Source organism: Lissotriton helveticus, chromosome 12 (assembly GCF_964261635.1).
Source record: "Lissotriton helveticus chromosome 12, aLisHel1.1, whole genome shotgun sequence".
NCBI classification, from domain to species: Eukaryota; Metazoa; Chordata; class Amphibia; order Caudata; family Salamandridae; genus Lissotriton; species Lissotriton helveticus.
Window position 1 is genome coordinate 253,397,446 of NC_136073.1, and position 27,834 is coordinate 253,425,279.

The 27,834-nt window shown below is 49.3% G+C and overlaps 1 protein-coding gene across 3 annotated transcripts in view; it reads left to right on the plus strand.

Annotated features, from left to right (window-relative positions):
- The window catches only part of TANGO6 (transport and golgi organization 6 homolog), a 591,842-nt gene that overhangs the window by 339,483 nt on the left and 224,525 nt on the right, over positions 1-27,834 (plus strand). The window contains exon 15 of one of the 3 annotated variants that reach the window (XM_078668287.1): positions 25,591-25,870. The exons of the other annotated variants lie outside the window; for them this stretch is intronic. Coding sequence (XP_078524413.1) covers positions 25,591-25,739 — 149 coding nt within the window. The 3' untranslated portion in view covers positions 25,740-25,870. Of the gene's footprint in view, positions 1-25,590; positions 25,871-27,834 lie in introns of those variants that run through there. 3 annotated transcript variants of the gene reach the window in all.

The following is a 27,834-nucleotide window of genomic DNA, read 5'->3' on the forward strand; positions in this document are numbered from 1 at the left end:
GCCCACCTTCTTTCCGCCTCCGCATCCCTCTAAAGAGGAAGAGCGGCTCCACCGTCTGGACCCAAAAAGTGCGCTCTCGTTCTATTTAGATCGCACACTCCAGTTCCGGGTGGATGACCAACTCTTTGTTGGTTACGTGAGCGCTAAGAAGGGGAAAGAGGTGCACAAGAGGACCATCTCCCGGTGGATCATCTTGTGTATCCAGGCATGTTACTCCTTGGCTAAAAAGGAGCCCCCTGTTGGATTGCGGGCTCATTCCACCCGAGCCACGGCAACTACAACTGCCCTGGGCCGGGGAGTGCCCTTACAAGACATCTGTCAGGTGGCTACGTGGGCATCGCTGCACACGTTTGCAAGACACTACTGCCTGGACAGCCAAGTCCGGAGGGATGGCTTCTTTGGCCGTTCTGTCCTCCAGGACTTTCTGGTGTGATTATTGGTTCGCAGACCCACCACCGGGGTTGGTATTGCTGGGGTATCTATTCTAAGGTAAGGAATCTAATACTAACGTGTCTCTTTCAGATGCACAAGTTACTACTTGTGTAACGATATATCTGTAAGAGACATTAGTTAGTATTAGTTTCCTTACCGAACCACCCATCCTCCCCGTTCTGCGAACCGATATCTAGGGTTAGGGTTATCCCCTTTCAGGGCCCTAGTTTCAATGGCACCAGTGTTGGTTTTTAACATGGCTCTGCGCTTCTGGCGCGGAAAAGCTGTGACTAAGAACTGACGTCAGCACGCGGAGGCGTCGTCTAAGTACTCCGACGACGTCATCACGGCGCCCACGACGCCGACGACGGACTCGGAGCCGCAGACGACGCCTACTGACGCGCAATGGTACTGCTACGCAAAACTTTTCCGGATCCAGTCTGACGCCTGGGGATATTCTAAGGTAAGGAATCTAAAACTAATGTCTCTTACAGATATATCGTTACACAAGTAGTAACTTGTGCAATAAGAGCGATGCTATGGTCTACCAGTTCTCTTGCCAATAAAAAGCGTTACAAAAAATTTGGACAGTGCAAGGCTTTGCCAGTGCCTGTATAAATTATTGCTACCCAGCTACTTAATTAGTCCGTTTGGTAGGTGGCTACTACCTGATGTCAATGTTACGGAACATGGATGACATTGTTGACGAGCACTTCAGCCCGACTGTACAGCTGGGCGACCTTGGGTGAGTGCACATCTACAGACGTTCATTGAAGGACATATGCTCAGAACTTGCGTGTCGCAATAGCCTGGAACTGCTTGCACGCACTGCCTGTTTATTACATTATTATCTCCTCGAGCAGGGGACCGCGGGATAGAAATATTATGTCACACAACACCCCAGAAGGCAAAGGGAAAAGGCCTTCCTCTGGCAAAACAAAAAATTTACGTGCTTCTTTAACCTGGACAAACAGAAAATCACCTTCATAACTAAAGTGCCTGGCAGCCATCCATTGCGCAGTCCTGATAAACAAAAGACACATTGACTTTTACAAATGTTCAAAATAAACAACATCTCAAAGAATACAGGCCTCCCTCCAATGAAGGGGATGGGCTTTCTAAGACCATTCTCAATGTGTCCACTACATAGTCACAGAACTTTTGGGACCAAACCGGGTTGTGGCGGAGAGGGTACCTTGGAAGAGCTTCTTCTCTGCGGAGGGAACCTGGTTGCAATCCTTCTGTTGGACAATCTTTTGAATGCTCCTGGTTCTCTAAGCTGGCAGAAGTGGATTCTGATCAAAAGGGGGTGCACTCTGCCTGTGGTAAGTGCTGGGAAAAAGGGTTCACTAGAACATTGGCGTCTTCTCAGTCGTCCCATGGGTCTTCAGGATTGGGATCTTGCATTTCAGTGCTATCTGCTGCCATTTCCTGTCCCCTGGACTTGCTTGATCAGGAGTTAAATCACTTGAACCAGGAAGCTTTGCAGGTGATTGTTTCCAAATCTCTTACAGCTGTTATCATAGTCCTTTGAGCTCTGGTTATGTGCCAAGGTCTTCGCTAGAATGGGAGTCACAAATTACTTCTGGGGTGACGATCATTGGTGGCTCTTGGAGTTTTGACACTTTCTGATTCTGGGCATATCTCCTGATGACAGCTTGCCGGGCTGGGGGCTCTTCCTCAGCCCATCATGGAGGTGTGGGATGGTACTTCTAAATGTCACTTGAAACAGAGTAAGCTAGGGGCTACCCCTGTGGTTGCCTGGGGAATCAAACGGTAGTATCTTAGGAAGGTGTATATTGCTTGCTCGACGCACTCTTGTTCAGTTTGGGCAGTGCAGATTGTCTGTGTGATGGTTCTCATGAACCACCTCACTTCTCTGTTCACCTGGTGCCACATGAGGCCGATCTTTCTGTGTAGTGTCCCTCGAGAGGTAAGGTAGCTAGCGTAATCTTGCAAGTGGAACGTCAATCCATTATCTATTCTCAGCTCCTTGATATGGCTGTGGGTACACATTATCTTTTCCAGTTTGGGCAGAAAGTTTTCTGTAGATGTCGACTTCACTGTCTCTTCGATAACAACTAGTATGTGCTGTCCTTCCAGGAGGCTTCCGAAATTGGTGCTGGCCCAAAACCATTGTATTACGGATATCTCTTCCATGATGATGGGGGCAGGAGGGTCAGGTGGGACATTGACTTGGCATAGGCTACAGTGGCGTACTCCTTTCTCCAACTGTTCGTCCAGGCCGGGGAACCACACGTTGGTGAGGAGCCTGTTTTTTACCTTCATCGACCCTTGGTGGGACACATGCGGCAGGTCAACAATTCATTGGGTCATGTCTGACGGGATGGCTAATCGAGGTCCTCTCAGCAGGCATCCTTTAAATGACCTTGATTTCTTCACATACATGATACAGCGAAGATGGGAGTTGTCGAGCTGCATCCATTCAACTTTGGAGCCCCACCTTGATGGTGGCCCATGTCCCTCATAAAGTTGCCGCAATAGCTAACTAGAGGCATTTGCCACTCTCAGTGGCTTTGGTGATGTCTAGCTGCGAGATACGGAGGGGTCAGGGCTGCTCCAAGACCAGCCTCACTTTTGCTTTTGTCTGAGCAGCTTCTTCAGCCTCTTGGCTGGTGGCTGGTCGGGGGGTGGCTGGATAGGAAGTTGGCAGGGTTATGATCTCCCAGATAGCTGATACTCTTGCAGTTGGAGGGTCCACTTCTCGATCCCCAGATGTGGTTTTGAGTGGCATCAGCGGCTTGTGGTTTGTATTCGCAGTGAATGGCCGTCTATACAGGTAAAGATGGAAATGCTGACACCCCCAATGAATGGCAATCATCTATTTTTCACGTGGGAATAAGGTTGCCCCGTTGGTGTTAGCGCTTTGCTGGCATATGCGATGGGGGACCATTTGCCACAGGTCTGTTTCTGGGAGAGTACCGATCTTAGGACAGAGGGGCTGGTGTCAGCGGACAGCTCGATATCTTGGATCGAGTAGAAATATGCCAAAATGGTGTGCTCAGACAGCGCTCACTTGTTAATTTAAACAAGTCCTCTTGCTGCTTACTTGAAAAGCTTCCTCTTGCTGCTCACCCTATTGCCACAGTGTTGATGCTTTGGTGAGGTTTCCTAGGGGATCCGTGAGGGTAGTTGGGTGCATCTGCCATACGTGACCATCCCTATGAAAATTCTCATCCTTGTCACAGTGGACTGGGCAGGCACCAACTGTATATGATGAACTTTCACTAGATCAGGTGTTATGCCTTTGACTGAAAATAGATATCCAAAGAACTCCTCTTCGGCTCTGAAGATGCCGAAATTGAGGCACTTGTAGCGCTGGAGACCAATGCGTGTGGAGAAGGTGGTGATGTGTCGAGAATCTGAAAAAAACAGGTTAGTATTAGATTCCTTACCTTAAAATATCCCCAGGTGTCAGACTGGATCCGGAATCTTTTGCGTAGCAGTACCCTTGCGTATCGGTAGCGTTGTCTGCGGCTCCGCGTCCGTCGTCGGTGTCGTTGGCGCCGGGATGACGTCGCCTGAGTACTTAGACGCCGCCCTTGCGCGCTGACCTCAGTTCTTCTTTTTTCCACGCCAGCAAGCGCCGATCCGGAAAAAGGGGTACCCTTAGTCAATTTTTGACTAAACTTTTTCAATAATTTTTGATCTTTCTTCGAAATCGAGCGACTCCGATGGTACAGGTAGGGATGCCCGGGTTCAAGCCCTGCGTCGATTGCAGCCGACTCATGTCGGTTACCGACCCCCATCGCCGGTGTCTACATTGCCTGGGACCCGACCACGATGACAAGTCGTGCCCCGACTGCCGGGCCTTGATGTCGAAGGCTAGGCGGGAGCGGTCCTGCAAGCGCCTCGAGCTCCGGCAGTCTGTCCCACGCCGTTCGAGGTCCCGGTCTGGAAGGAGGTCGAGGGACCGGTTGCGGGGCCCGAGTCATCACAGCTCGGAGAGTCAACACCACTCCTCGGGCTCCAAGTCCTCAGGTAAGAGGCACAAGAAGTCGAAGAAGCGACATCGCTCTTCTGACTCCCCCCGACGCGGCCTGCTCCATACTCGACGTCGAGAGAAGACTTTTTCTTCTATGATCCGGCCCCATCATTTGACCCGGAGTACCAGGAGATGGGTGGCGAGGCGGATTGGGAGGGGTCTGAGGACCCTCTGGCACGTGAGTGCCAGTCTTATCACGCCTGGGCAGGTGAGCTAGGGAATGCCAGTGGTTTGGACACTTCGCCAGACACTGGTTTTGTCTCCCCTCCTACTGTGGCATCGAAGGAGGGGGCTGCCTATAGTGTGGTGTTGACGCGGGTGGCCAAGGCCTTATCCCTTGAACTCCCCGTCGCGGCCGTGAGGACTAACCACCTCACTGAGGTCCTTAAACCGAAAGCAAGCTCTTCGGAGCCTCTGTTGCAGTTTAATGAGGCCTTGTCTGACATTCTTCTGGGCACCTGGTCCAGGCCCGCTACAGGTCCCCCTGTAGATAGGAACGTGGCCAGACGCCACTGCCCGGCTCCGGGCGACCCTTGCTTCCTGTCCACCCGCCCCACTCCCGAGAGCCTGGTCATACAGGCCTCTAACTCCCAGACCGCATTCCCGACGGCTCCCCCCCTGATCGGGAATCCAAGAGGTACGAACAGTATGGTAAGAAGGTGTTCTCCTCACTGAGTTTGGGGTTGCGGTCACTTAACACCGCGTGCCTCTTGGGCCGTTATTCCCACTCTCTGTTGGACACGGTTGCGGACGTGCTGCCACAATGTCCGGAGGAGGCCCGGACTAAACTCGCCCAAGCCCTTGCGGAGGGTCAAGATGTGGCACGGTATTCCATCCGGTGTGGGCTGGATACAACAGACTCGCTAGGCAGAGCGATGGCAACAACGGTGGCGATTCGTCGCCACGCCTGGCTGAGGTCCGCTAACTTTTCGCTGATGTCCAAAACACCCTTATGGACATGCCGTTTGATGGCCGTCGCCTCTTTGGCGACAAGGCAGACAGTGCGCTTGAGCGCTTTAAGGACTCCAGGGCTACGGCCAAGTCCTTGGGCCTGTCGGCCCGCGCCAGCAAACTGCTGCCTTTCGCTCTTTTCGTGGCCAAGGAAGGGGCGCCCCCACACGACCTGCCAGCCACAGGCCACAGACTAACATCCAGCGTGGTGGCGGACGTGGTAAGCGCCGTGGCGGTGCCCGGGGACAACAGTCCACGTCCACCCCCGCAGCATCCGCCTCAAAGCCCTCCTAGTCCGAGCTTTCAGGCCCACGTGACGTCAGTGGGGGGCAGGGTTCGCCATCACCTCCTCCACTGGCGCGACATCACATCGGACAGGTGGGTGCTGTAAATAGTCCAAAGGGGCTGCTCCCTCCCCTTCGAGGCGACCCCTCCAGCCATGCCACCGCAGTACCACCGCGTGTCGGGGGATCACTTGAATCTTCTGCAAGAGGAAGTTACGGCCCTCTTGGCCAAGGGGGCCATCGAGTGCGTTCCTGGGCCAGAAGTAGGGTTTGGTTGTTACTCCCACTACTGTCAATGTCAATGTCAGAGTTTCTTATATAGCGCAACTTTTCACCGTGAGGTCTCAAGGCGCTTGCAGCACAAGGAACCGGATAGAAAAAGACAGACAAAAGAGAAAGGAAGATTAAACAACACAGGGGGTCCTACTTAGGAAAAGCCAGGTTTTCAGTCCTTTACGGAATTTCTGGTGCTCCACGATGGAAAGGAGATGAGTGGGCAGTTTATTCCAAAGTGTCGGGGCAAGGTAGGAGAACGAGCGTTGGCCATGCCTGGAGGAACGCACACGGGGTTGTGTCAGCAGAAACTTATTGCTAGACCTTAAGGGTCTTTTAGGAACATACCAAGAAAGTTTTTCATGGAGGTAGCGAGGCCCTTTACTGTATAGTGCATTGTGGGCCAGGCTCAAGATCTTAAATTGGCTTCTTTGCTGGATGGGAAGCCAGTGCAATTTTTACAAACACGGCGAAGAAGCAGTCCTCGGTGGCAAGTCCAGCACCAGTCTGGCGGCAGTGTTCTGCAGAATCTGCAGCTTTGCCAGTAGATCCCCATTCAGGCCATGGTACAGGGCGTTACCATAGTCAAGACGAGTAATGATAAGGCCCTGCACCAAGGGTTTTCTAGCCTCAATGGGGAGCCACCTAAAGATTTTCCTAAGGCGGCGCATTATTCCGTAGCAAGTGCCCGTCATCCTGGCTACCTGATTTTTCATAGACAGAGTGCTGTCAATAATTATTCCCAGGTTGCGGACTGCCGTCTTGGGGGTGGGGCATATCCCCAATTCAGCGGGCCACCACTCCCGGGTCCAGCACCTATCTGCCTTATCAAACAGGATGATTTCCGTCTTGTCTGCGTTTAGTTGGAGCTTATTGTCTCGCATCCAGCTGCTGATCTCAACCATGCAGTTTTTAAAGCGAGTGCAGGTGTCTGTGGGATCTACACCACACGTGATCAGCAGCTGGGTGTCATCAGCATATGATACAGTTTTGAAGCCAAATGATTTAATAATTTTAGCCAAGGGAGTCAGGTATAGGTTAAAGAGCCACGGGCTCAAAAACGACCCTTGTGGTACACCCACAGTCACAGAGCGACTGCCGGAGACCAGGGAATCGACTCGGACAGTGGAGAGGCGGTCGGTGAGGTAGTCCTCAATCCACACCAGGGCCCCCCCTCTGACACCTATCTCCCACAGCTGATGTTTCAAAATGCTGTGGGAAATGGTGTCAAAGGCCGCGGAGAGATCCAGGAGGATGAGGACAGCCGAATCGCCCCCGTCCACCGCAAGTCTGATGTTATCCACTATCTCAACCACAGCCGTCTCAGTACTGTGGGCGGCCCGAAAACCGGACTGAGAGGGGTCAAGTGCACCACATGCTTCTATATAGGCCGTCAGCCGGTTGTTGACAAGATGTTCCAACACTTTCCCAAAGTAAGGTAACAGCGATATTGGCCGATAGTGGGATGGTAGGGTCGGATCATCCGAAGGTTTCTTCAGAATGGGCTTTACTTGGGCGTGCTTCCACTTTGTGGGGACATGGGCTTGCTCAAGCGAAGCATTAAATATGGCCGTAAGGGGTTCTGCAAGCAGGGGCACGATATTTGTACAGTGGCGGGGAGGAAACGGGTCAGTCGGCGATCCTGATTTTATTTTACTGAGACCTTTCAGGGTCTCATCAACGGTGATGGGAGCAAATTCAGTCAAATGGAAGGCTTGGCTACAGACCCCCCCCCCAGCGGGGATGTCACCGGATTCCCATAGGACGGGGGTTGATTCGAGTCTAAAATGGGGAAAGCAGAGTATATTTTTACTTTCTGGTTCCCAAGAAGGGCAAAGGGGGCCTACGCCCTATCTTGGACCTGCGGAACGTCAACGGCTTCCTCCGGAGGGAGAAGTTCAAGATGCTGACACTGGCTCAGGTCTTAGCTGCCCTGGACCCGGGAGACTGGATGGTAGCGTTGGACTTGCAGGACGCTTATTTTCAAATCCCTGTCCTGCCGGCCCCTCCGGCGCTACCTGCGGTTCACGGTAGGCTACGAGCACTTCAGTTTACCGTGCTCCCCTTCGGCCTTACCAGCGCCCCACGGGTGTTCACGAAAGTGATGGCGGTGGTCGCAGCTCATCTGCGCAGGTTAGGGGTTTCAGTCTTCTCCCTACCTCGACGACTGATTGTTGAAGGCGGGCTCGCCCCAGACAGTCGTCAGCCACCTCCAAACTACGGCCGACCTCTTGCACCTGCTGGGGTTCTCCATCAATGTGCCAAAGTCGCACCTGTGTCCCTCTCAGAAGCTCCTCTTCATTGGAGCGGTTCTAGACTCGGCGCAGTTTCGGGTTTATCCTCCCGAACAGCGGGTTCGGAATATTCAGGCTCTGATTCCGATCTTTCAGCCGTTATCCCGAGTCTCGGTCAGGTTGACGCTGCGGCTTCTGGGGCTGATGGTCTCTTGCATCCTTCTGGTGTATCACGCCAGGTGGCGGATGCGGACTCTGCAGTGGGACCTGAAGTTGCATGGGCCCGGCATCAGGGCAACTTGTCCGACCATGTCTTGATCTCGGAGGGCACCGCAATGGTAGCTCACGGACCGCGATTGGGTCAGCGGCAGATCCCTCTCCTAACCCCTCCCGGAGCACGTAGTTGTGACGGATGCGTCCCTCCAGGGCTGGGGGGCCACATGGGAGAGGCGGAGATCAGAGGCCTCTGGTCTCCGGCGGAGTTCCGGCTCCATATCAACCTTCTGGAGCTGCGGGCGATCCGGCTTGCACTGAAGGCATTCCTCCCCTCTGTCCGGGGGAGTGTAGTGCAGGTGTTCACGGACAACACCACCGCCATGTGGTACTGTAACAAACCGGGTCGGGTGGGGTCGTGGACCCTATGCCAGGAGGCTCTGCGCCTCTGGCAGTGGCTGGAACATCAGGGCGTGACCCTGGTGGTTCAACACCTGGCAGGTTCCCTGAACGCCAGGGCGGACAAACTTAGCCGTCGGTGCATTATGGATCACGAATTGTGTCTGAACTCGGATGTGGCGCAAGGCCTCTTTCAGCAGTGGGGAGAGCCTTGGTTAGATCTATTCGCCACAGAAGAGAACGCGCAATATCCTCAGTTCTGCGCGTTGGAATTTCCTAGGCGGCACTCGCTCGGAGACGCTTTTCGTCGCGAGTGGAGTTGCGGTCTGTTGTACGCCTTTCCGCCTATACCACTTCTGCCCAGAGTGCTGAAGAAGATCAGGCGCGACCGGGCCCAAGTCATCCTTGTGGCTCCGGACTGGGCACGAAGATACTGGTATCCCGAGGATAGTGGTATCCCGAGCTACTCATCATGTCTGTCGATCCCCCGATTCGTTGCCCCTTCAGGAGGACCTTCTGTCGCAGCAGCAGGGGACGGTCCTCCACCCGAACCTGTCCAGTCTCCACTTACATGTGTGGAGATTGAGCGGCGGCAGTTGAGGCCATTTGACTTGCCTCCTGAAGTCTGTACTTTGATTCTGGCAGCCAGGCGTCCCTCAACCAAATCAGTGTACGCCTGTAGGTGGAACAAATTTGTGGCATGGTGCACAGCAAAGGCTGTGGATCCACTCTCTGCCCCTCTTTCTGAGGTTCTCCTCTTCCCTATTTCTCTTGCCCCTCAGGGCTCTGCTCTGGGCACTATCAAGGGCTACCTCTCTGCCATTTCTGCCTTCTTAAGGCTCCCTGATCAGCCCTCTTTGTTCAAGTCCCCAGTTGTAAATAGGTTCTTAAAGGGCATCACTCTCATATTCCCCCCTTTTCCTTTCATGATGCCTCAGTGTGACTTGAACCTTGTTTTGACTTACCTGATGTGCGCTCCCTTCGAGCCACTTCATAACTGTCCTCTTCGTCTCTCTTCATAACTGTCCTCTTCGTCTCTCTTCATAACTGTCCTCTTCGTCTTCTTACCCTTAAGACTGCTTTCCTGGTTGCCATCACCTCTGCCAGGAGGGTGAGTGAGCTCCAGGCTTTATCTTCTAAACCTCCTTTCCTTTCTGTCCATCCGGACAAAGTTGTGTTGCGGACCCGACCCTCCTTCCTGCCCAAGGTAGTCACAGCCTTCCACATCGGGCAATCCATTACCTTGCCCACCTTCTTTCCGCCTCCGTATCCCTCGAAAGAGGAAGAGAGGCTCCACCGTCTGGACCCAAAACGTGCGCTCTCATACTATCTGGATCGCACACGCCAGTTCCGGGTGGATGACCAACTCTTTGTTGGTTACGTGGGCGCTAAGAAGGGGCGGGCGGTGCACAAACGGACCATTTCCCGATGGGTCGTCTTATGCATCAAGGCGTGTTATTCTTTGGCTAAAAAGGAGCCTCCTGTGGGGCTACGTGCCCATTCCACTTGGGCCACGGCGGCTACCACTGCCCTGGGTCGTGGAGTTCCTTTGCAGGACATCTGTCAAGCAGCTACTTGGGCCTCGCTGCACACGTTCGCAAGACACTACTGCCTGGAAAGCCAAGTCCGGAGAGATGGCTTTTTCGGCCGTTCCGTTCTCCAGGACTTTCTGGTGTGATCATTGGTTCGCAGGCCCACCACCGCCGTTGGTATTGCTGGGGTATCTATTCTAAGGTAAGGAATCTAATACTAACCTGTTTCTTTCAGATGCACAAGTTACTTACCTTCGGTAACAATATATCTGTAAGAAACAGTAGTTAGTATTAGATTCCTTACCGCCCTACCCATCCTCCCAGTTCTGCGAACCGATGTCTAGGGTTAAGATCATCCCCTTTCAGGGCCCTAGTTTCATGGCACCAGTGTTGGTTTTTATCATGGCTCTGCGTTTCTGGCACGGAAAAGCTGTGTATAAGAACTGACGTCAGCGCGCGAGGGCGGTGTCTAAGTACTCCGGTGACATCATCCCGACGACGGACGCGGAGCCGCAGACGACGCCTACCGACCGTCAAGGGGTACTGCTACGCAAAAGTTTCCGGATCCAGTCTGACGCCTGGGGATATTTTAAGGTAAGGAATCTAATACTAACTACTGTTTCTTACAGATATATCGTTACCGAAGGTAAGTAACTTGTGCATCCGGTACTAGAAGGATCTGGTGGCATATTGACCTCAAGTCCATCTTGGAGAACCTCCCAGACAGCTCTTCCACAATGTAGTCCACTGTTGGGTGTCCTTCCTGTTTGATGGCTATATTTGGGATGGACATATTGACGGATATCCTAACCTCTCCAGCTGCTTCGGCTTCTTTGCTATGACAGTGAGTGAGACCCACTGGTCGGTCCTTCGACCCTTTTAATGATATCTGCGGCCTCCAGTTTCTGAAACTCAGCTTCTACTTTTGGTCTAAGGTGGAATGCCACTTGCAGGTGGCATAATGCAACAGGATGCACCAACTGGTCGATATGCAGGCCGACTGTCCTACCTTGACATCCAGCCCAGTTGAAAATGTGGCTGAACTCTCCAATGAGGCTTTCCACTGTGCTGGCATGAATCCTGAAAGAGAACTGGAGGAATCGGAGGCGTTCAGCGATGAGGATGAGGCAGATCACTAGCATTTCAGCCCTGCCTATCCTAACGTAAACTTTGGCTCTCATACCCTGGTCCCTGTGTGAAATGATGGCGGTGAACACTCCTGCAAGGGGAAAGCACGTCTCCACTCCAAAGGCATACACCATGTTGGTTGTGGGGCGAAGGGGTGGTGGCAGAGTTTGGTGCAGGCTCCATGGCATAATGTTAATGGAGGCTGCTGTGTTGACCAGCGCTGTGAGGAGATGATCCTCTGGTGATTTGGCAGCGGGGTGCTATGTAGCTTCTTTGTTGGGTAGGCTCAAAGGCACAAATTACGTGCACCATCCTTTTGATGGGTCATCGTCCTCCATGTCATCATCTTCTGTGTGGCTTCCACCTGGTTGGCCACCTTCCTTTGGAGTTTTCTTGGCTTTGGTGTTGACCGGCATACCTTTGCGTAGTATTTGAACTTGACACATGCTGAGCACTACTTCCCTTTCATGGGGCACTCTTCATTGCGCGGGTGGTACCACCGCGCCAGCGACACGAGAGACCTGTAGTGTTGTTCTTGGATCTGTCTTGTTTGGTCGTTGTGGGTGCTTGGGATACTTGGTTGACTGGCTTCCATGTGGGCCACTCAGGACTTTGAGAGTTCTTTAGATCTGCCTGATGTCGGGATGTTCGCCATGGGCATCAGGGGCACTTGGAGAATGTGTTCACGAGTTTTGTCTAGGCACATTCCCAGATGAACTGTGCCCTGATTTCATCCTTCTCATCTGGTAGGGTGAATGTGTTCACTAGTTCCTGGAGCCGGGTCTAGAATTTGTCCACCGACTCCCCGGGACTGACAGGCTTGTTGAAGTAGGAACATTTCGTATTCGGGGTTTGCAAGAGGATGGAAGTGTGCAGTGAGTCCAGCCTAGAGTGTGGTGTAGGTGAAGAGTGGGCCCGCCTCCACCGCGGTCTTGTGAGCTTATGGGTGGCCTCACATTCGAGATGTAGAAGCATGGGGCTCTGTAGGCTAACAGGCCTATGGCCACAAAGTAATTCTCGAGGGGTTCTACCCATGATTCCCATCTTGCTGCTTGGGAAGAGGGAGCACCAGAGACAGCACACTGTTCGATGCCGGGGACGGATGTCATCCTGGCAGGCGCATGCTCCTTTGCAGGCTGAAGGGCAGTGGTGCGTGGCACTTGCCTGTGGGCAACAGTGGAGGACTCTTGTTGGCACCTACTGGCAAGGTGCGTAGGGCCAGGTATGGACAACAGACTAGGCCTGGTCCCTGTGTATATGGCACAGGTACTGGATGGACCAGCCTGATTAGGATGTGTTACAGCTAAGTGAGACACAAGGCTATTTTGCCAACAAACTGTTCACCCTCTCTTATCCGATTCTTTTATGTTTACAATGAGTGCCAAGGGGCGAATTGTGATCTTACATCGCACACATTTTTGCAACCTTCAACATCAGCAGGCCTTGAAAAGTACTGCAGGCCCTCCAATCAACTCTTTTTCAAAGAGTCACAAAAAAAATTGGAAGATCTTTATCAGCGCCACGGCACAAGTTGAGAAGGCAAGGGTGGAACATCCGATTTTAAATACATGCATTTCACAAGCAATTGTTGTGCACGATTTGCTAAGGCACTCTATGCCGTGTGCATTGATATTTCAGATTTATGATTAAAGCCTAATATAATTTATGCCTTAGTGTGAGCATCCGCTACCCCACCAAAGCTGTCGCTCAACAACAAGCTGATAGCTTGAAAAGGTCTCTGATAATATTACCAACCATACTGACCCAACTACATCTTTGATTCTGGGCAAGAAATGCAGGGCATGCAAGAACCTCCTCTTGCTCCCTTTGATAATAGTAGCTTTCTTGAGCAAAAGGTTTTGTCTTCCCATTTCAATAAGGAAACAGAGATGCTTGATAGCTACAACAAAAGACTCTACCAATCCAATGGTTGCTAGCATAATCATGAGCTGGATTGCATCTATGGCACAGATTTGGACGGGTGTGCTATTTGGCTGCCCAGACACCTCCAAGAGGAGTATAGGTTGATGCTACACCTGTTTTATTGGAAGAATATCTTCAACCCCTTGGCACAGAGGGTGCTCTAGTAGTATGAGTTGGCAATGGTTGATCAGTTTCATCTGGAAGTCACGTACTTCTTTGCTGTCAGCCAAGCCTGTCACATCTTTAATGCAATGACTCTATTTATTCTCAGACCTGGTCTAAAATGTTGCTGCCTTCTCTTTCTTCAATGAAGGCTCCTCCTGCTCACCAGATTCTGAGATCCAAAAGCTAAGTCTGGCATTCTCATTAAATCCTTATTTTGAGCTCCACATTCTACAACAAATGGCAGCTGACGTTTTCACATCGCATGCCTTCAAAGTAAGGAACTCCTGAGTAGACATAGTTAATAAAAAAAATGGTAACATGAAGGACTAGAACCGTTCAGTTCTTTACAAATAAATACAAATAAGGATTATTTTTAAAACCGTGGTAATTTAGAATAGCAAACTCCAAACCATATCAGATTCATTCGTTATACCTTTATTTCTATGAACGAGTGACCTTTTAAAATGATTGATACAAGGTGGTCTCCCCATCAATACATGAGATAATCTCAAAGTGCTTTAAAAAGGCTACATTACTTTAAGAATCAACAATAATAGAATCAGTGAATTTAAAGTGCATGCAGTTCAATTATGAAAACGTGTTGTTTTATTCCTTATTTCATTTTCAAAGTTTTTACAAAAAGTGATTTCAAGAATCCTATTGTTTACATACAATCGTGGAAGGGATTCAGTAGAGCATAGACAGGCTGCGGGAAAACAAAGGGTTGGTGGTGGGATGAGAAGTCAGCTGCTGTATTTCAACCACCCCTCGGTAAGATGGTTTCTTCTGGTGTACTCCTTGTCTGCAGGGTTATACACCTAGTCACGTCCTGTACTGAGGCTTTGTTAGCAGACTCAATGCAAGTGACTTTGAAACTCCCCTGGGCCCTTGTATTTTTTTTGCCATTGTTGATCAAAGGACTCGATACTCCGGCTGAGCTGTGAAAGAAGGATGCTCGTGTCATCCGTGGCACCTGTTGGCATGGGGCCTGTTCAATGCGAGGGCTCGCACTTTGTATCTGTTGTGGGCCCGTTGGTAGTAGGAGGGGTCGCTCGTGTAACCCGAGCACACGTCTTTTCATTCACTCGGGATTTCCGCCATCACCACACACTTTTAATCCTCCCACTGCTCTGTTAAATGCGCAGTTCTCTCAAGCACGTGTTCTTTCTTTGCCAGTCAGCCAGCGTTGACCCAGACAACCTTTCTGTATTTCCAAGAGTGCAGTCAAAATCTGCCACCGGTGACGTATGCAGTCCAAAACAGCACAAAACACACATTATTGCACGGTTTCTCTTTTACTGAGCTAATGGATGCCTAGATTTCAATGCCGCATAAGTCTCTTATTTCAACAGAGACTTACGTGGACTTGAAATACAGCAAGCTAGAATATGAATTCGCCTAATAAGCATATCATCCTCGAAAGTGTGTGGGCTGTTTATTGTTCTTTTCAGAAAACGAAATTGCAGTTTTCGTTCGGTTTGCAACACATTGCCTCTTCTTATGGCGGTAAATGAGCAGTTTAATTTGGTTCTGAAAGCTTATCACACTACTGTTCAACAAATGCAGATTTATGTAAACTTGCGGTTATTTTGAAATGAGAGAACTTCAGCAACACGGCAGCTAATCCTATGACAGGTCAAAACACCACCATTAGAAATGGGCTTATGAAGTACTGTGAATTAGTATAAATCAATGGTGGTTAACATCGCCAAGAAATAAATGAGTTGCATACATCAGGGTTGAATATAGGGGTGGGCGGAATAGTCCGTTCCGCCGATATAATTGGTGGAATTTTTAGGCCTCCATGTTAGTCATGTAACGCAAAGTTCTGGCCAAATTCCGCCAGTCACTGCTTGGCGGAATTTATTCTTGCGCACTGCACCAGAATAGTAATCAAGATTTGGTGTCCTTTAGCGCGATTTCCAGTCGTTAGGAGAACATCTGGCAAGATTTTTCTAACGTGGGTGGTTGCGACCATTCGCGGTCAGAAGGCTGTTGCTCGAGTAGAAAACCTATTCAATGGGCAGCACAATCAACTCTTGTAGCTGCGCCCTCTGGTGCACTACGTGGTGCCATTTGCGCCGATTTTTCAGTGCTCAACATACCACTAAATCACAGTGCGAGCAGTATGACGTGCCTATTTCTGCCCTTTGGCAGAACTCAGCAGAATATCGCAGAGTTTTTATGTGACTATTCCGCAGAGTCAAACTCTGCAAGTATTGCCCACCCCTTGGTGAATATACTGTGAAAATAGCAATGAATAACACAGCAACATTGGCCTTTCACCTCATTATTATTCCAGAAAGCATAACAACAGTCGATAAAGAAAAAAGCTAATAACAGCTATACGTACTATAAATGATGATGAGTTTTAGTGCATTTATTTGAAAAAAACAACACTCAAATAGGCATGTTTCAATGCTACAAGATTTAAACATTATATAAATATTTACTGTTTTTTACATTTCATAATTCATGTATACCCCACACCTGTCCCATTAGTTCATCTTCATTATTTTTCCACAATTTTGTTTACATGGTATCCGTCTTTACTAGTTAACAATGTGTACATTTTACAAGTATAGTTGAAGAGGTGATGGCGAATATTTGCTTCATTTAGTCTTGGTTTGTTTTAAATTACTTGCACCGAGAAGGCCTCCAGTTGGGTTTCTGCCAGCGGATCCGTCCCAGACACTGACCATGCCTCTCTACCCTGCTCCATGGTCCACCCCAAGTCCAAGATTGATGTGTGCTCCGACTCCTTATACGTTACCAAATGCCGCACCACTTCCCAACGCTGGAGGAGAAACCCGTTGTCCTTTTGGATTCGGAAGAGAATCCCCTGTGGCCTTGATCAAAGTGACGCCTACCTCGACCTTGTCCACAAGCTCATTCTGAATTCCGAGATGCTTCCGCTACAACACAGATTTTAAGACTCAAAGCCACATGACGATGATGGTGATGACGAATCGCAGATGTATGATGATAGGAATCTTTTTCTGGAACTCCAGAAGCCAATGGCTTTGAAATTTCACCTTACATTCTCTTCCTGATCCCTCAAGGGTGGAATCTTCCTCATTCGCTTTGGCCATGACAAAGGCAGGAGAAGTTCCTGATCGCAAGCTACCCTCAGTGGAGGTTAAAATAAACCTGCTTACAGTGGTCCACTGCATTTTGTGAGGCTCTCACAGACACCCTGTTTGGCATCTGGGCAAAGCCACATTCTTGCCCTCCTTTCATCAGACAAATAAACGGACAACATTGGCCAGCTTTAGGGGACAGCATCCAACACCGCTGACTTAGTGGTCCAGACTGTCACCAATCAGCTAATCCCAAATGAGTTTCTGACCACCCCATGAGACAGTCTAAACATATAGATGCATTAGGAAACCGATGTGCTTTTCTTCCAGCCTTGCCCTAATGGTCGTAAATTCTAGTTGTCTCATGGGGTGTTAATTGCACGTGTTGTGGGACATGATGAGCGATATCTTGCCTACATTTACGGCTAACCTTCGTGTCAACTTCCAACAAATAATCAAGGATATTCAAAAAGCGGCAAAGTATGTGAGCCAGTCATGCCAGGACACTACTGTCTGGGTGGGATATTTGTTATTAGGAACTTGTCATTGAGGTGCAATTTGTGAACACCCGTGACTTTGAACTTGACATTAAAGCCCTTAAAAAAAAAAAAGCAAGGCAAGAGCACGCTCTCTTGCCCTTAAACTTCCCGTGCAGCAGTTCCCCCAACAATATTGCTCCTTTCAAGGCTTTGGAAGAGGCATACAGCAGAGACCACAACAGACTGTGCCTCTGCAACAACCGACCTCCCAGTCCTTTTGAGGTAGAGGTGGGTGAGCCAGCTGACAGCTTCCAGGCCCCCAGGGGCAAGAAACTACCCAGTCTCTGACCCCCCACCCCCCTTCGCCCACCTCCCGGTGCAATACCCCTTAGGTTTGTCCTCAGCAGAGCACTGTCACCCGGTTGGAGGTCTGATAACTTATTACCTCCATGGGTGGCAAAGTATTAGACAGATGGGTGCTTCAAATTGTCCAGTATGGTCATGCTCTACCCTTCCTGTCCACCCCTCGAAAAATGCCACCTACACCACAAGCAGTTTCCAGAGGACCACTTGTCTAGTCACCGAAAAGTAGTTCACGCTCTCTTGGAGAAGAGAGCTATTGGAAGTTGCTGGCATCACAGGTCGGGACAGGTTGCTGTTCCAGCTGCTCTTTTAATTTTATTTTTATTCTGTTTATTGGCATTTCAAGCGAAGCATAAATTTAGTCTGCCTTGCAAGGCAGTATATCCTTTACAAACCTTATAACTAAACTGTGATTGACCTTTTCACAAATATCTGAGTGATAATCCTCTCGTCTGTATCAGTATTTACAATTGCGACAGTTTGCAATCATGATTACAGCCACATCATTACAAATCAGTTTGTGAGTTATTGATGACCAATCTTTACATATATTGACATAGAGGTCCCCATATGGCTCTGGGCCTAGATGTTACAGGTAGTTTTTCTGCATATAATGCAAGGTTCTCACTACAGTAAACCATGTCCTTCAACCAGTGTTCAGTTTTTGAAGCTAGGCTACCATACCAGTGTAAAGCGACTCGGCGCTTGTCTATTAACAGTGTAATGCGTGCAAACTTACCAAGTGCTCCTCTTAACCCCTTCACCGCGGGGCAAATTCCGCTGCGGTGCGAGGTGGGGGGGGTGGCAGGGTTCGGCATGGCGCTCCCATACTCAGGACGGCTCCCGGCCATCATAAATCACGGTGGGCGTGTGCTCATGATGGCCGGGACCCAAGCAATCTCCGCCCACTGATTAATTCTCTCGCACAGGCAGGGAATTAATACCATGTGGGCGGAGTGGCAACGTTCGGACAGCTCCCGGCCATCATGAGCACACGCCTACTGTGACTCATGACGGCGGGGAGCCCTCATGAGCACTCAAGGAGTTAAGTGGGGTACATTACATAGTAAACAAATCGATGGTGTACATTGCAACGTAATCTCAGTCATTTCGTGGATGCGTTTCAATACATTCTCCTGGATTCCACAGTTCTGCCCTGGGTCCAGGCACCTGGATTGTGGCATTGGATGTGCAGAATGCCTTTTTTCACATCCCTCTCCTGCAGTCCCACAGACACTACCTGAAGTTTGAGGTAGGCCATAAACCCTTTCATATCTTTATGCCCCCCCTTGACCTCACCAGCACAGGTTGAGTGTTCACAAAAGTAATGGTGGTGGCAGCTTCACATCTGAAGAGGGTGGAAATACTTCTCTTCCAGTACCTCAACTACTCATTGGTTTTAGCAGGTTTGCATCAAACAGTTGTGAACCACCTCCAGACGATGGCTGACCTATTGGCATCCTTACGGTTTTCCAGCAACCTGCTGAAGTCACACCTGACTCTTTCACAGAGGCTTCCTTTCATTGGGGCCATCCTGGGCACAGTGCTGTTTCTAGATTTCCCTCAACCTCAACAAGTCCCTGATATTCAGACTTTGATACTGATGTTTCACCCCTTCTCTTGGGTCTTGGTGAACATTTTTCTGAGGCTTCTTGGCCACCTACATCCTGCTAGTGGACCATGCTGGGTGGCTATTTCAGGCTCTGCCGAGAGTTCTTAAGTCTCAGTGGGCTTGGTATCAAAGGAACCCCCTCAGATTCCATCTGATATCAGAGGATACTGCAAAAGATCTGCAGTGGTGTATGCTGGACCAGCATCTGACCCCTCTTCCAGCATCTCCCATAGCCAACGGTCAAGACTGATACATCATTGCTGGGTTGGAGAGGCCATCTGGGTGAGGTGGAGATCAGAGGACCCTGCTCTCTGGCGGAAAGCCACCACCCCATGAATCTGTATGGGATGTGTGTAAATCGCTTGGCACTAAAGGCGTTTCTATCAGTCAAGAGGGAACAGGTGCAAGTTCATACAAACAACACCTTGGTTAGGAGGCACTTAAATATGCAGGGCATGGACGATCTGCTCTTGGCAGGATGTTTAAATGCCAGGACGGAAATTGCCTATCGTTATGCAAATGGCAGCTACACTCAGAGGTGGCACAGGGCATCTTCCATCAATAGAAAAACAGTACCTCTATCTTTTTGCCTCTGCTGAGAATGTATTGTGTCCAAAGTTTTGATCGTTGGATTTCCCAGGCAAATTCTCCATCAGGGATACCTTTCAGTCGGGGTAGTGCTTAGGTCTCCTGAACGCCTTCACACCTCTACCTCTCATGCCCAAAGTTCTGAAGAAGTTCAGGAATGGCTAGGCCCAAGAAATACTAGCTGCTATGGATTGGTCCAGTAGATGGGTTTCCATCGCCAGAGCAGGGCATGGTCCTGCACCTGAGCCCGTACAACTTACACCTCCATGCTTGGAGATTCAGGGGCAACAGTTAACTTCCTTTGAACTTCCTCCCTGGCTGCAAGGCATTCCTCCATCACAACCATCTTGGTGGGACCCTGTGAGAAGTTTGTTGTGTGGTGTTCTTCTAGGCATATTCAGCGCCTGCAAGCTGTTATCTGATTTCCTTCTTTTCCTCCTTTCATTAGCCCAGTAAGGCATTGCTCCGGCCACAATTAAAGTTTGTGTCCGCTTTATTAGCTTTTTTTTTTTTACAATGAATTTTCTTTGTTAAAATGACATATGTGTTTTTAAAAAAAAACTGACCAACGTTTCAGATGAAACCTTTTGTGGTGTCCCAATGGGAGACACAGCTGTCCTTATCTTCCTAGACCTCTCCCTCACTTTCAACACGGTATTCCACCCTTTCGTCATCCGACACCTACAAGAGATTAGAATCCAAGGGTGAGCCTTCCGTTTGGTCTTTCCTTCCTGAGTGAATGAACCCAGTCAGTCCACCAGCCCCCTACAGGTCGGAACCCCCGTGATCTCATTTGTTTAGTACCGCAAGTATCCTCTCTGATCCTGACCCTCTTGAACCCATGTATGATCCTTGTTTCTAGAATTATCTGCTTCCTCAACTTCGATTTCTTCTTCTAAGCCAATTACGCCCAGCTGATACTCTACTTCTTGGATAAGTTCCAGAACAAATTCACTGCCTACATTACCGAACTTGCCGACTGGATGAGGACCAACTACTTCAAAGTTAAAACTTAGAAGACAAAGGTAATAATCTTTGGAGAGGATGCATTGTCATGGGGCTCCACCTGGTGGCCAGCTGAGCTTGAACACGCCCCCACCCACACCTTCCATGCCAGGCACCTCTGGGTCATCCACAGCAAGCTCAGCGAGACTGCCCAAGACAGTGCTGTGACAGCTTCATGTTTCCTCACCCCAAAAATGCTGAGGACAATCTTCAAATGGCTCCTGAACAGCACAATCAAAACAATCCCCCACACCATCATCAGTAGCAGGAACACTCTGGGTGACGGGATCAGTAAACATCTAACCAGACCATTACAAACCAACCAGAACTTGGCTGCAAGAATCATACTTAACTTCCCACACCACACACGCAATACACAAACTGCCACAGTACAAAGCACTGCACAACACAGGGCCAGTCTAACTCAATAGCAGCATCCTCTTCCTTAAATTATAAAGACACCTCCGCTTTGCCTAACTACTCCTTGCACACATCCCACACATACACCAGACCAGATCAGGAGGTCAGGCCTTCAAGCCTGGAAAGACCGGCCACTACATACAAGAGCCTTCGCTTCAATTTCAGAATTCTGAAAGAAACTGAAGATTTGGGCCAATGTATAGTTGCCCATCAAGTTTGCTAACCCTGAAGACAGTGTTTGTCCTAAAGATCACGTCACCTTGTCACATGACTGAGCCACAAGCATATTCTGTCTAGGCTTTCATACACCACCTTCTTTCTGGCCAAGCTAGGTTTATGGATGAAGGTACTGTTACTCCCAACATTTTTCATGCTTATCCACATCGGGCAGTCTATCACTCTGTTAAATGTAAATGTAATGTAAATGTGTGGTACTTGTAAAGCGCACAGCTGCCCGTAAGCGTCCCGGCGCTGAAGACCGCTGGGGAACCCGTCCTGGCTTTCCCTGTGAGATGGTCCCTTCTGGGTATCTCCAAGGTGAAACCAGGCATCCCCGGCATCTGCGGGGGGCCGTTGTAGAGATGAGGCAAGCTTAATGCCCAGAGTTGCCGAGTGTGATCCCTGGTTAGAGTAGGCACCGAGGCGAGAATTGTCGAGTCCGCTGACCATGGTCCACGACCCTGCCGCGTTGGGAATTGAACCCTGGTCCCGGGCCGTTCTCTGCTTCCGGGTCTGCCGCCTCTAACCAGTGAGCCACACCACTCCACTGTTGGCATTCTTCGCCCCTCCTCATATATCCAAGGAGGAAGAACGACTCACTTACACACTTGGAAAGCTCTGAGGTTCTACATTGTTTACAACAGGGACCGTCGGGTGGACAATCAGCTGTTCATTGTGTTCTCTGAGACAAAGAAAGGTAGGGCAGTGTAGAAACAGACCATCTCTAGATGGATTATCTTTTGTATAAATGTAATCTGCTATGTATTGGTCATTCCTCAGAGCCAACGCATCCACCACTGCACTGTTTGCATTGAGCGCTGATCTTGGTCATCTGCCAGGCTGCTACATGAGTGTTAATCCACACGTTCACAAAGAACTACTGCTTGGATAGCCAGGCCTGGACAGAGGGGTGTTTTGCTAGTTCAGTCCCGCAAGGGTTTCTCGTCAGAGCCATTCCACAGACCCACCACCTGTGTAAGTACTGCTATGGTATCTGTTCACAAGGTGAGGAATCTGCTGTTGGAAGTATACATCAGAAGAGGAGGTTACTTACCTTTGGTGACGCTCAATGTAACCGCAGATTCCTCACTTACTCACCCTCATCCCTGTTCTGTGAAATGGTCGCCTTGATCGAACTAGAAACCTGCACACTGGCACTCTGATTCCCATGGTCTCTGTGACTGAAGGCACAGACAGATTTCAGAAACTAGTGTTGACATACAGAGGTGGCGGTTATGTTGTGGCCCCAACGTTACTTATGGGGCAAGACCGATTCTACACAGCGCGGCCCGATGCCACATCCACCAGTGCACAAGGTAATTGTTTAAAAAAAAATACGGTACAGGCTGGCGCCATTCACAAGTGAGGAATGTGCGATTAGAGTATCCACCAGAAAGAGCGTTACTGGAGGTAAGCAACTGAGATCATAGGCTAGGCATGATCTTGCTATTTAGTTCTACCTTGCTGTTTGTTTGCATGAAAAGTTTGCTTTGCTTCAAGAATAATGTTGTACGGTTCCTACTAATTTAGTTAGACTGTGCGTTTGGGCAACGTAAGTATTAAAACTTTGGGGGATTGAATCCATTCATACCATCTGAATATGTTGACTTAGTTCCTGGCTAGCTCACAGTGCGCAATCTGGACCTCTAAACCTTACAAGGTACCAGATGGTGACTGGAACCTCAGACCATGACACTCCCCCCACCTCTCCCCCCCAAGGAAATCGTGGAACCAGATCTACACTTTCATTGTTAACCCAGGCATGCCCAAAGGTATACACAAGAAATACACTTCAAACATTTATTGAAGCAATTGGATTCTTGTGTAAAATACTTGTGCTTCAAATATAAGTAGAATACAACAGAGCATAGTAACCAGCATTATGAAAAAGATAAACCATTCAACCACTGTGCATTTACAGTCATTATATGGATAACATATAATTGTCCTCCTACCAAGCGCTGCCTATCCTAAAAAGCATAGGTGTGTGGGACTGCCAGCATCCTTTGGAGTGGTCTAACTCCCCATTTATCTGCGTACGTGGGTCATCTAGTAGCCTGTCTAAATGTAGAGCAGGCCACCATCCCTCTCGGGATAGTGATGGAATTCAGCTGGGCTAGAATACAGGCATGGTGCGACTGAGACAATCCATTGAAATGCTCCTCTGTTCAAACAAAGGCTTAGTGCAGTTTATATAATAAAAAGGAACCTATTTGTCCTGTGCCTGAGTTCTGGTCCGGTTGTCATGTTCATGTTGATTCTATCCACCCAGAGCTATCACCAAACGGACAACAACAACAAAAGGCAATTTACGCAGTGTACCCAATAGTTGGTCATAATGTTGTAAGGTATGATAATGTGCCTATGAGGAAAAGTAATTGTAAGCTGACCTTTTCTGAGTAGACTATCTCATAAGGGCGTGCAAGTAAAAGTGTGTTAACGGTCACCGTTTAAAAAGATGTCAACTTTAAACGAGAACATGTAAAATGAAAGTGGGCTGCTGCTCACTTGATAGGGCAGGAACATTCAGAAAGCTGAGAAACAAACAGGCATACTTTATTTACACGTTAACTAAAGTAACGGTAAGGAAGAACAGAGGTGTCCTAGAAAATGAATCTTTAGGAACCAGTAGCGGCCGGCACGGACGGTGGGTAGCAGAGCCGGGAGCGAGAGGAAAGGGGGGGGAGAATGAGGGGTCAGTAAAAGAAAAAAGTACTTTACCGCCGCATCGCTCCTCATGTCAGGAATGCAACAGGAAGCATCCAAGCTCCCCTGACCAATCACAAAGCTGCAATGCAGCATTGTCATTGGTAAGCACCCAGGCTTCCCTGACCATTCATAATGCGGCAAAGCAGGGTTGACATTGTTCTGAGCGTAGTGGTTGGCGCTCAGCCAGGGACTAGGGGCCTGGACATGTTCCCCACGCGGGCTGTAATGCAGCCTGGGTGGAGAACATGCGAAGTGCGCATGACTGTTTGGGCTGCACGAGGAGTCCAGCCAAACAGTCATTGCGCACTTAGAAGGGTGCTACCACTCCTCCCCTGCTCTGCGCTGTGAGCAGATCTGCCCCACCCCATCACGCAAAGCTGCTGCAGCAGTACAAAAGAAAATGATAATAAAATGACGTAATTATCATTTTATTTTTACTTTCTTTCACTGCTTCAAATTAGTGGGGGTGACCCTCCTCTGCCTTTGCAGAGGAGCCGCCACTGTTAGAAACACCTTAAGTATTGAAAACATCTTGAACTAAACATGTAAAAACATGATACACTTTTTTGAAGTTTGCAGAGAGTTTATTCTATTAACATGCATGAGTGTTTTACCTTAGTAGGTCAGATTTTATCACTGCATTGAGGGCCATTTATTATCAGTAATAGTTTTCACACATGATCTTGGAAACTTTCATGCCACCCCCATTCTGAAAACAATGCCCTTAGTGAACCAAGAGGCAAGTCATTTGTCAGGTGCACCTTTTGTGTAGCTTTGATTGTTAAATAACTGGAAACACATTACAGTTTATTAAATAAAACACAAGAGAAGGTTTTGTTCAGCTCACATCCTGAACTCTTATATTTGAAGATACTCTCATATGTGGTAATGAAGAAATAGGAGGCAAAGAGAAATTAACTAATTGCTTAGGATCAAACAAGTTTGTTAAGTGGGGAAGCCAGGACTGATCCAGGTTTTCTGTTTTCAGATTTTGCAATTAAGCCACCAGGTGAGCATCTCTTTCCCTCTCACATTTTACATTAGAAGTTAATGGTTTGACTTTAATTCTTGGTGCATGAGAATAGAGGGTTGGTGGTTGACAGAAGTCACATGAAGGCTCTGTTTGTTGTCCTCACCATGCATCTGCTTCGCTTCTCCCTATCCCCACCTTTCATCACCACAACCCTCGCATTGCTGGTATCGTTGTGGCCCTTGGGCATGCCACAATAGCACTTTGCGGCGCCCAGGGAAATATTTGTGACTACCCATAGACAGTAACTAAAGAACTTGGACTGCCTGCACAATTAATATACATCGGTTTGATGCCTTGGCAGCCATCAAATGCATCAGGCTCCATATTCTTCTTCCAGGATTTATGAGAATGACTTCATGGGCGCTCTGTGATAGAAATGATGTGCCCGTATCGCAATATTTTATCATTATAATTCACATTTCTGTAACTCTGCATGTATCACTTTTGGCGTAGTACATAAACCAGCAACACCACATACACTCTTGGCCTCCTTGACAAGACGTGGATTATAATTTATTTTTTTAAATTTGTTTTTATTGCAGAATCATCAACAAAATTATCGATACAATACGACCATCCTCATCACCTCAATATAAGGCGTTATAAATTCTCAAGGTTGTACACGGCTCTTCAGCCCACATCCCGGAGGCCGGGCAGCATAGCGAGGATCACCAACAGGAGATCGTCATGAGTGTTACAGAGCGGGTTATGGTCGTCAGCCCGAAGTAGTATCTGCTTTTTATCCCCCAACAACTCCCCCCCCCTACCCCAATTACCCCTAGACAGAATCGTACACCTCCCGCCGGCACCTCTCAGCCCCCTAGGTCTATATATCCGGTCTCCGCCGATAGTACCCCTAGTAGACCATCCGACAAAGCCTATCAATCGGTCATTCCTGAGGATCTCTGCAGCGTGTCCGTGGTCACCTCCCGCGGCCAGAAACTGCGTAACCTGCTACTGGTGCTTGGGCTATACCTAACTGGGTAATTAGAACAACTTCCCCCCCCCCCACGCTCCCCCTGCTGCAGCTGATGCGGGTTATAACAGTGGGTTCCGGACAGAATGGCTCGCTAGTGATAGGGATTACATCTATACGCCCCTGGTTCATGGAAGTCCATGCGCTAAAAGCCTCTCATCCTCATCCTCCGTCAAGTAGTCACACAACGCCTGCACAATCATCTCCCAAGCTCTAGCCATCTCTAGGCTCCTCTCATTCCCCGTACTGGTGGCTTGTCGCATTCTCAGCACACTTTCACACCTAGACCATTTCATCAGCTCATTCGTCCATCTCCGAATAGACGGGCCCTCCCTGGACTTCCAGCGCCACGTAATCTCTCTTTGAGCCAGCATAAGCCCTAGATCGATAAACTTACTCGTTATTTTCGTTTTCGCTGTGTGGGGAAACCAAAGTAGTAGGCATGCCGCCATATCAAACTCCACCTCCCTGTCGGGGATCGCGTTCAGAATCTCACCCACCTCCAGCCAGTATGTACCCAACCTCGGGCAGCTCCACAACATATGATCTAGCTCAACCCCGGGCGTCGAGCACCTCTGGCATACCGCCTCCTGCACCCTAAAGTGCCGTTGGAGCTTCCCTGGTGTCAGATAGGCTCTGTGCAGTATAAAGAAATGCACCTGCTGGAACCTGGCGTTCCTACTACCCTTCCATGTTCGTTCCATTATGTGGCCCCAGGCCGTGTCCGGAATGGTCTTGCCTAAGCTGTCCTCCCACTTGGTCTTCAGCGTCGTGAGTGGCGCTAGCCCCTCGTTCAGCATCCGCGAGTGGAGGCAAGTGACCGCCTTGACTGTGCCCGCCGTCATCACCACGTATTGGCATGCCATAGTCGTTTCTGGCTCCACTAAACCCACCTTCCAGTGTTTTTGCATCGCTGCAGAGATCGCCGCGTGTAAGAGATATCCCCCATCCGGGAGACCAAACTGTTCCTGCAGCACCCCAAACGGGGCCAGCCGCCCCTCCACATACAGATCACCTATCACCTGCAGGCCCAACTCCTCCCACTCCAGTAGCGGGGACCAATCACCCCCGTGTGGCAACGCCGTCAGCATCCCTAGTGGGATCTCTGGGGCATAGGGACGTGAGGCCCGCGCCCTCTTCAGGCTCCTGTGCCAGCACAACCGGAGGGTTTTCTCTTCCATGGCAAGCTCCCTTAGGTCCAGTTTCTGTTGCATAATTATATAGGCCAGGATATGCCTCTGAATACCCTTCCCCCGAACCTGGTCCGAGCCTCTGAATTCCCGTGCGACGTTCTGTGTCAGAACCTGGAGCTGGGCCGCCAGGTAGTATAATTCAAAGTCGGGCACCGCCATCCCTCCCTCAGGTTTGGGTCTGATCATATTGTGCAACGCCACCCTACGTCTGCCATGTCCCCACAGAAAGTCAGTGATCATTGATCTCAGGTCTTTAAAGACCCGCTGCGGGATCCAGATCGGCAAAGTTCTAAAGTAGTATAGCAGTCGCGGTAAAGCCACCATTTTTAATAATGCCACTCGGCCTAAGACCGATAGAGGGAGAGAGGCCCAAAAGGACATGCAGCCCCCTGATGCATCGACCCACGTTACCCTCTAGAAGACTTCCGGAAGACGTGGATTATAATGACGAAATATTGAGATATTGGCCCTTACTTGGCACTTTTCAGCGTTACATACTAAAACATAGAGCCTTGAAAAAGTTCCTACTTGAACGAAATCGGCTAGCTTGGCTGAAGTTTTCGTAATTCACTTTGAAATGAGTAAAACTAATAAAGAATAGAAAATAGATGGATTAT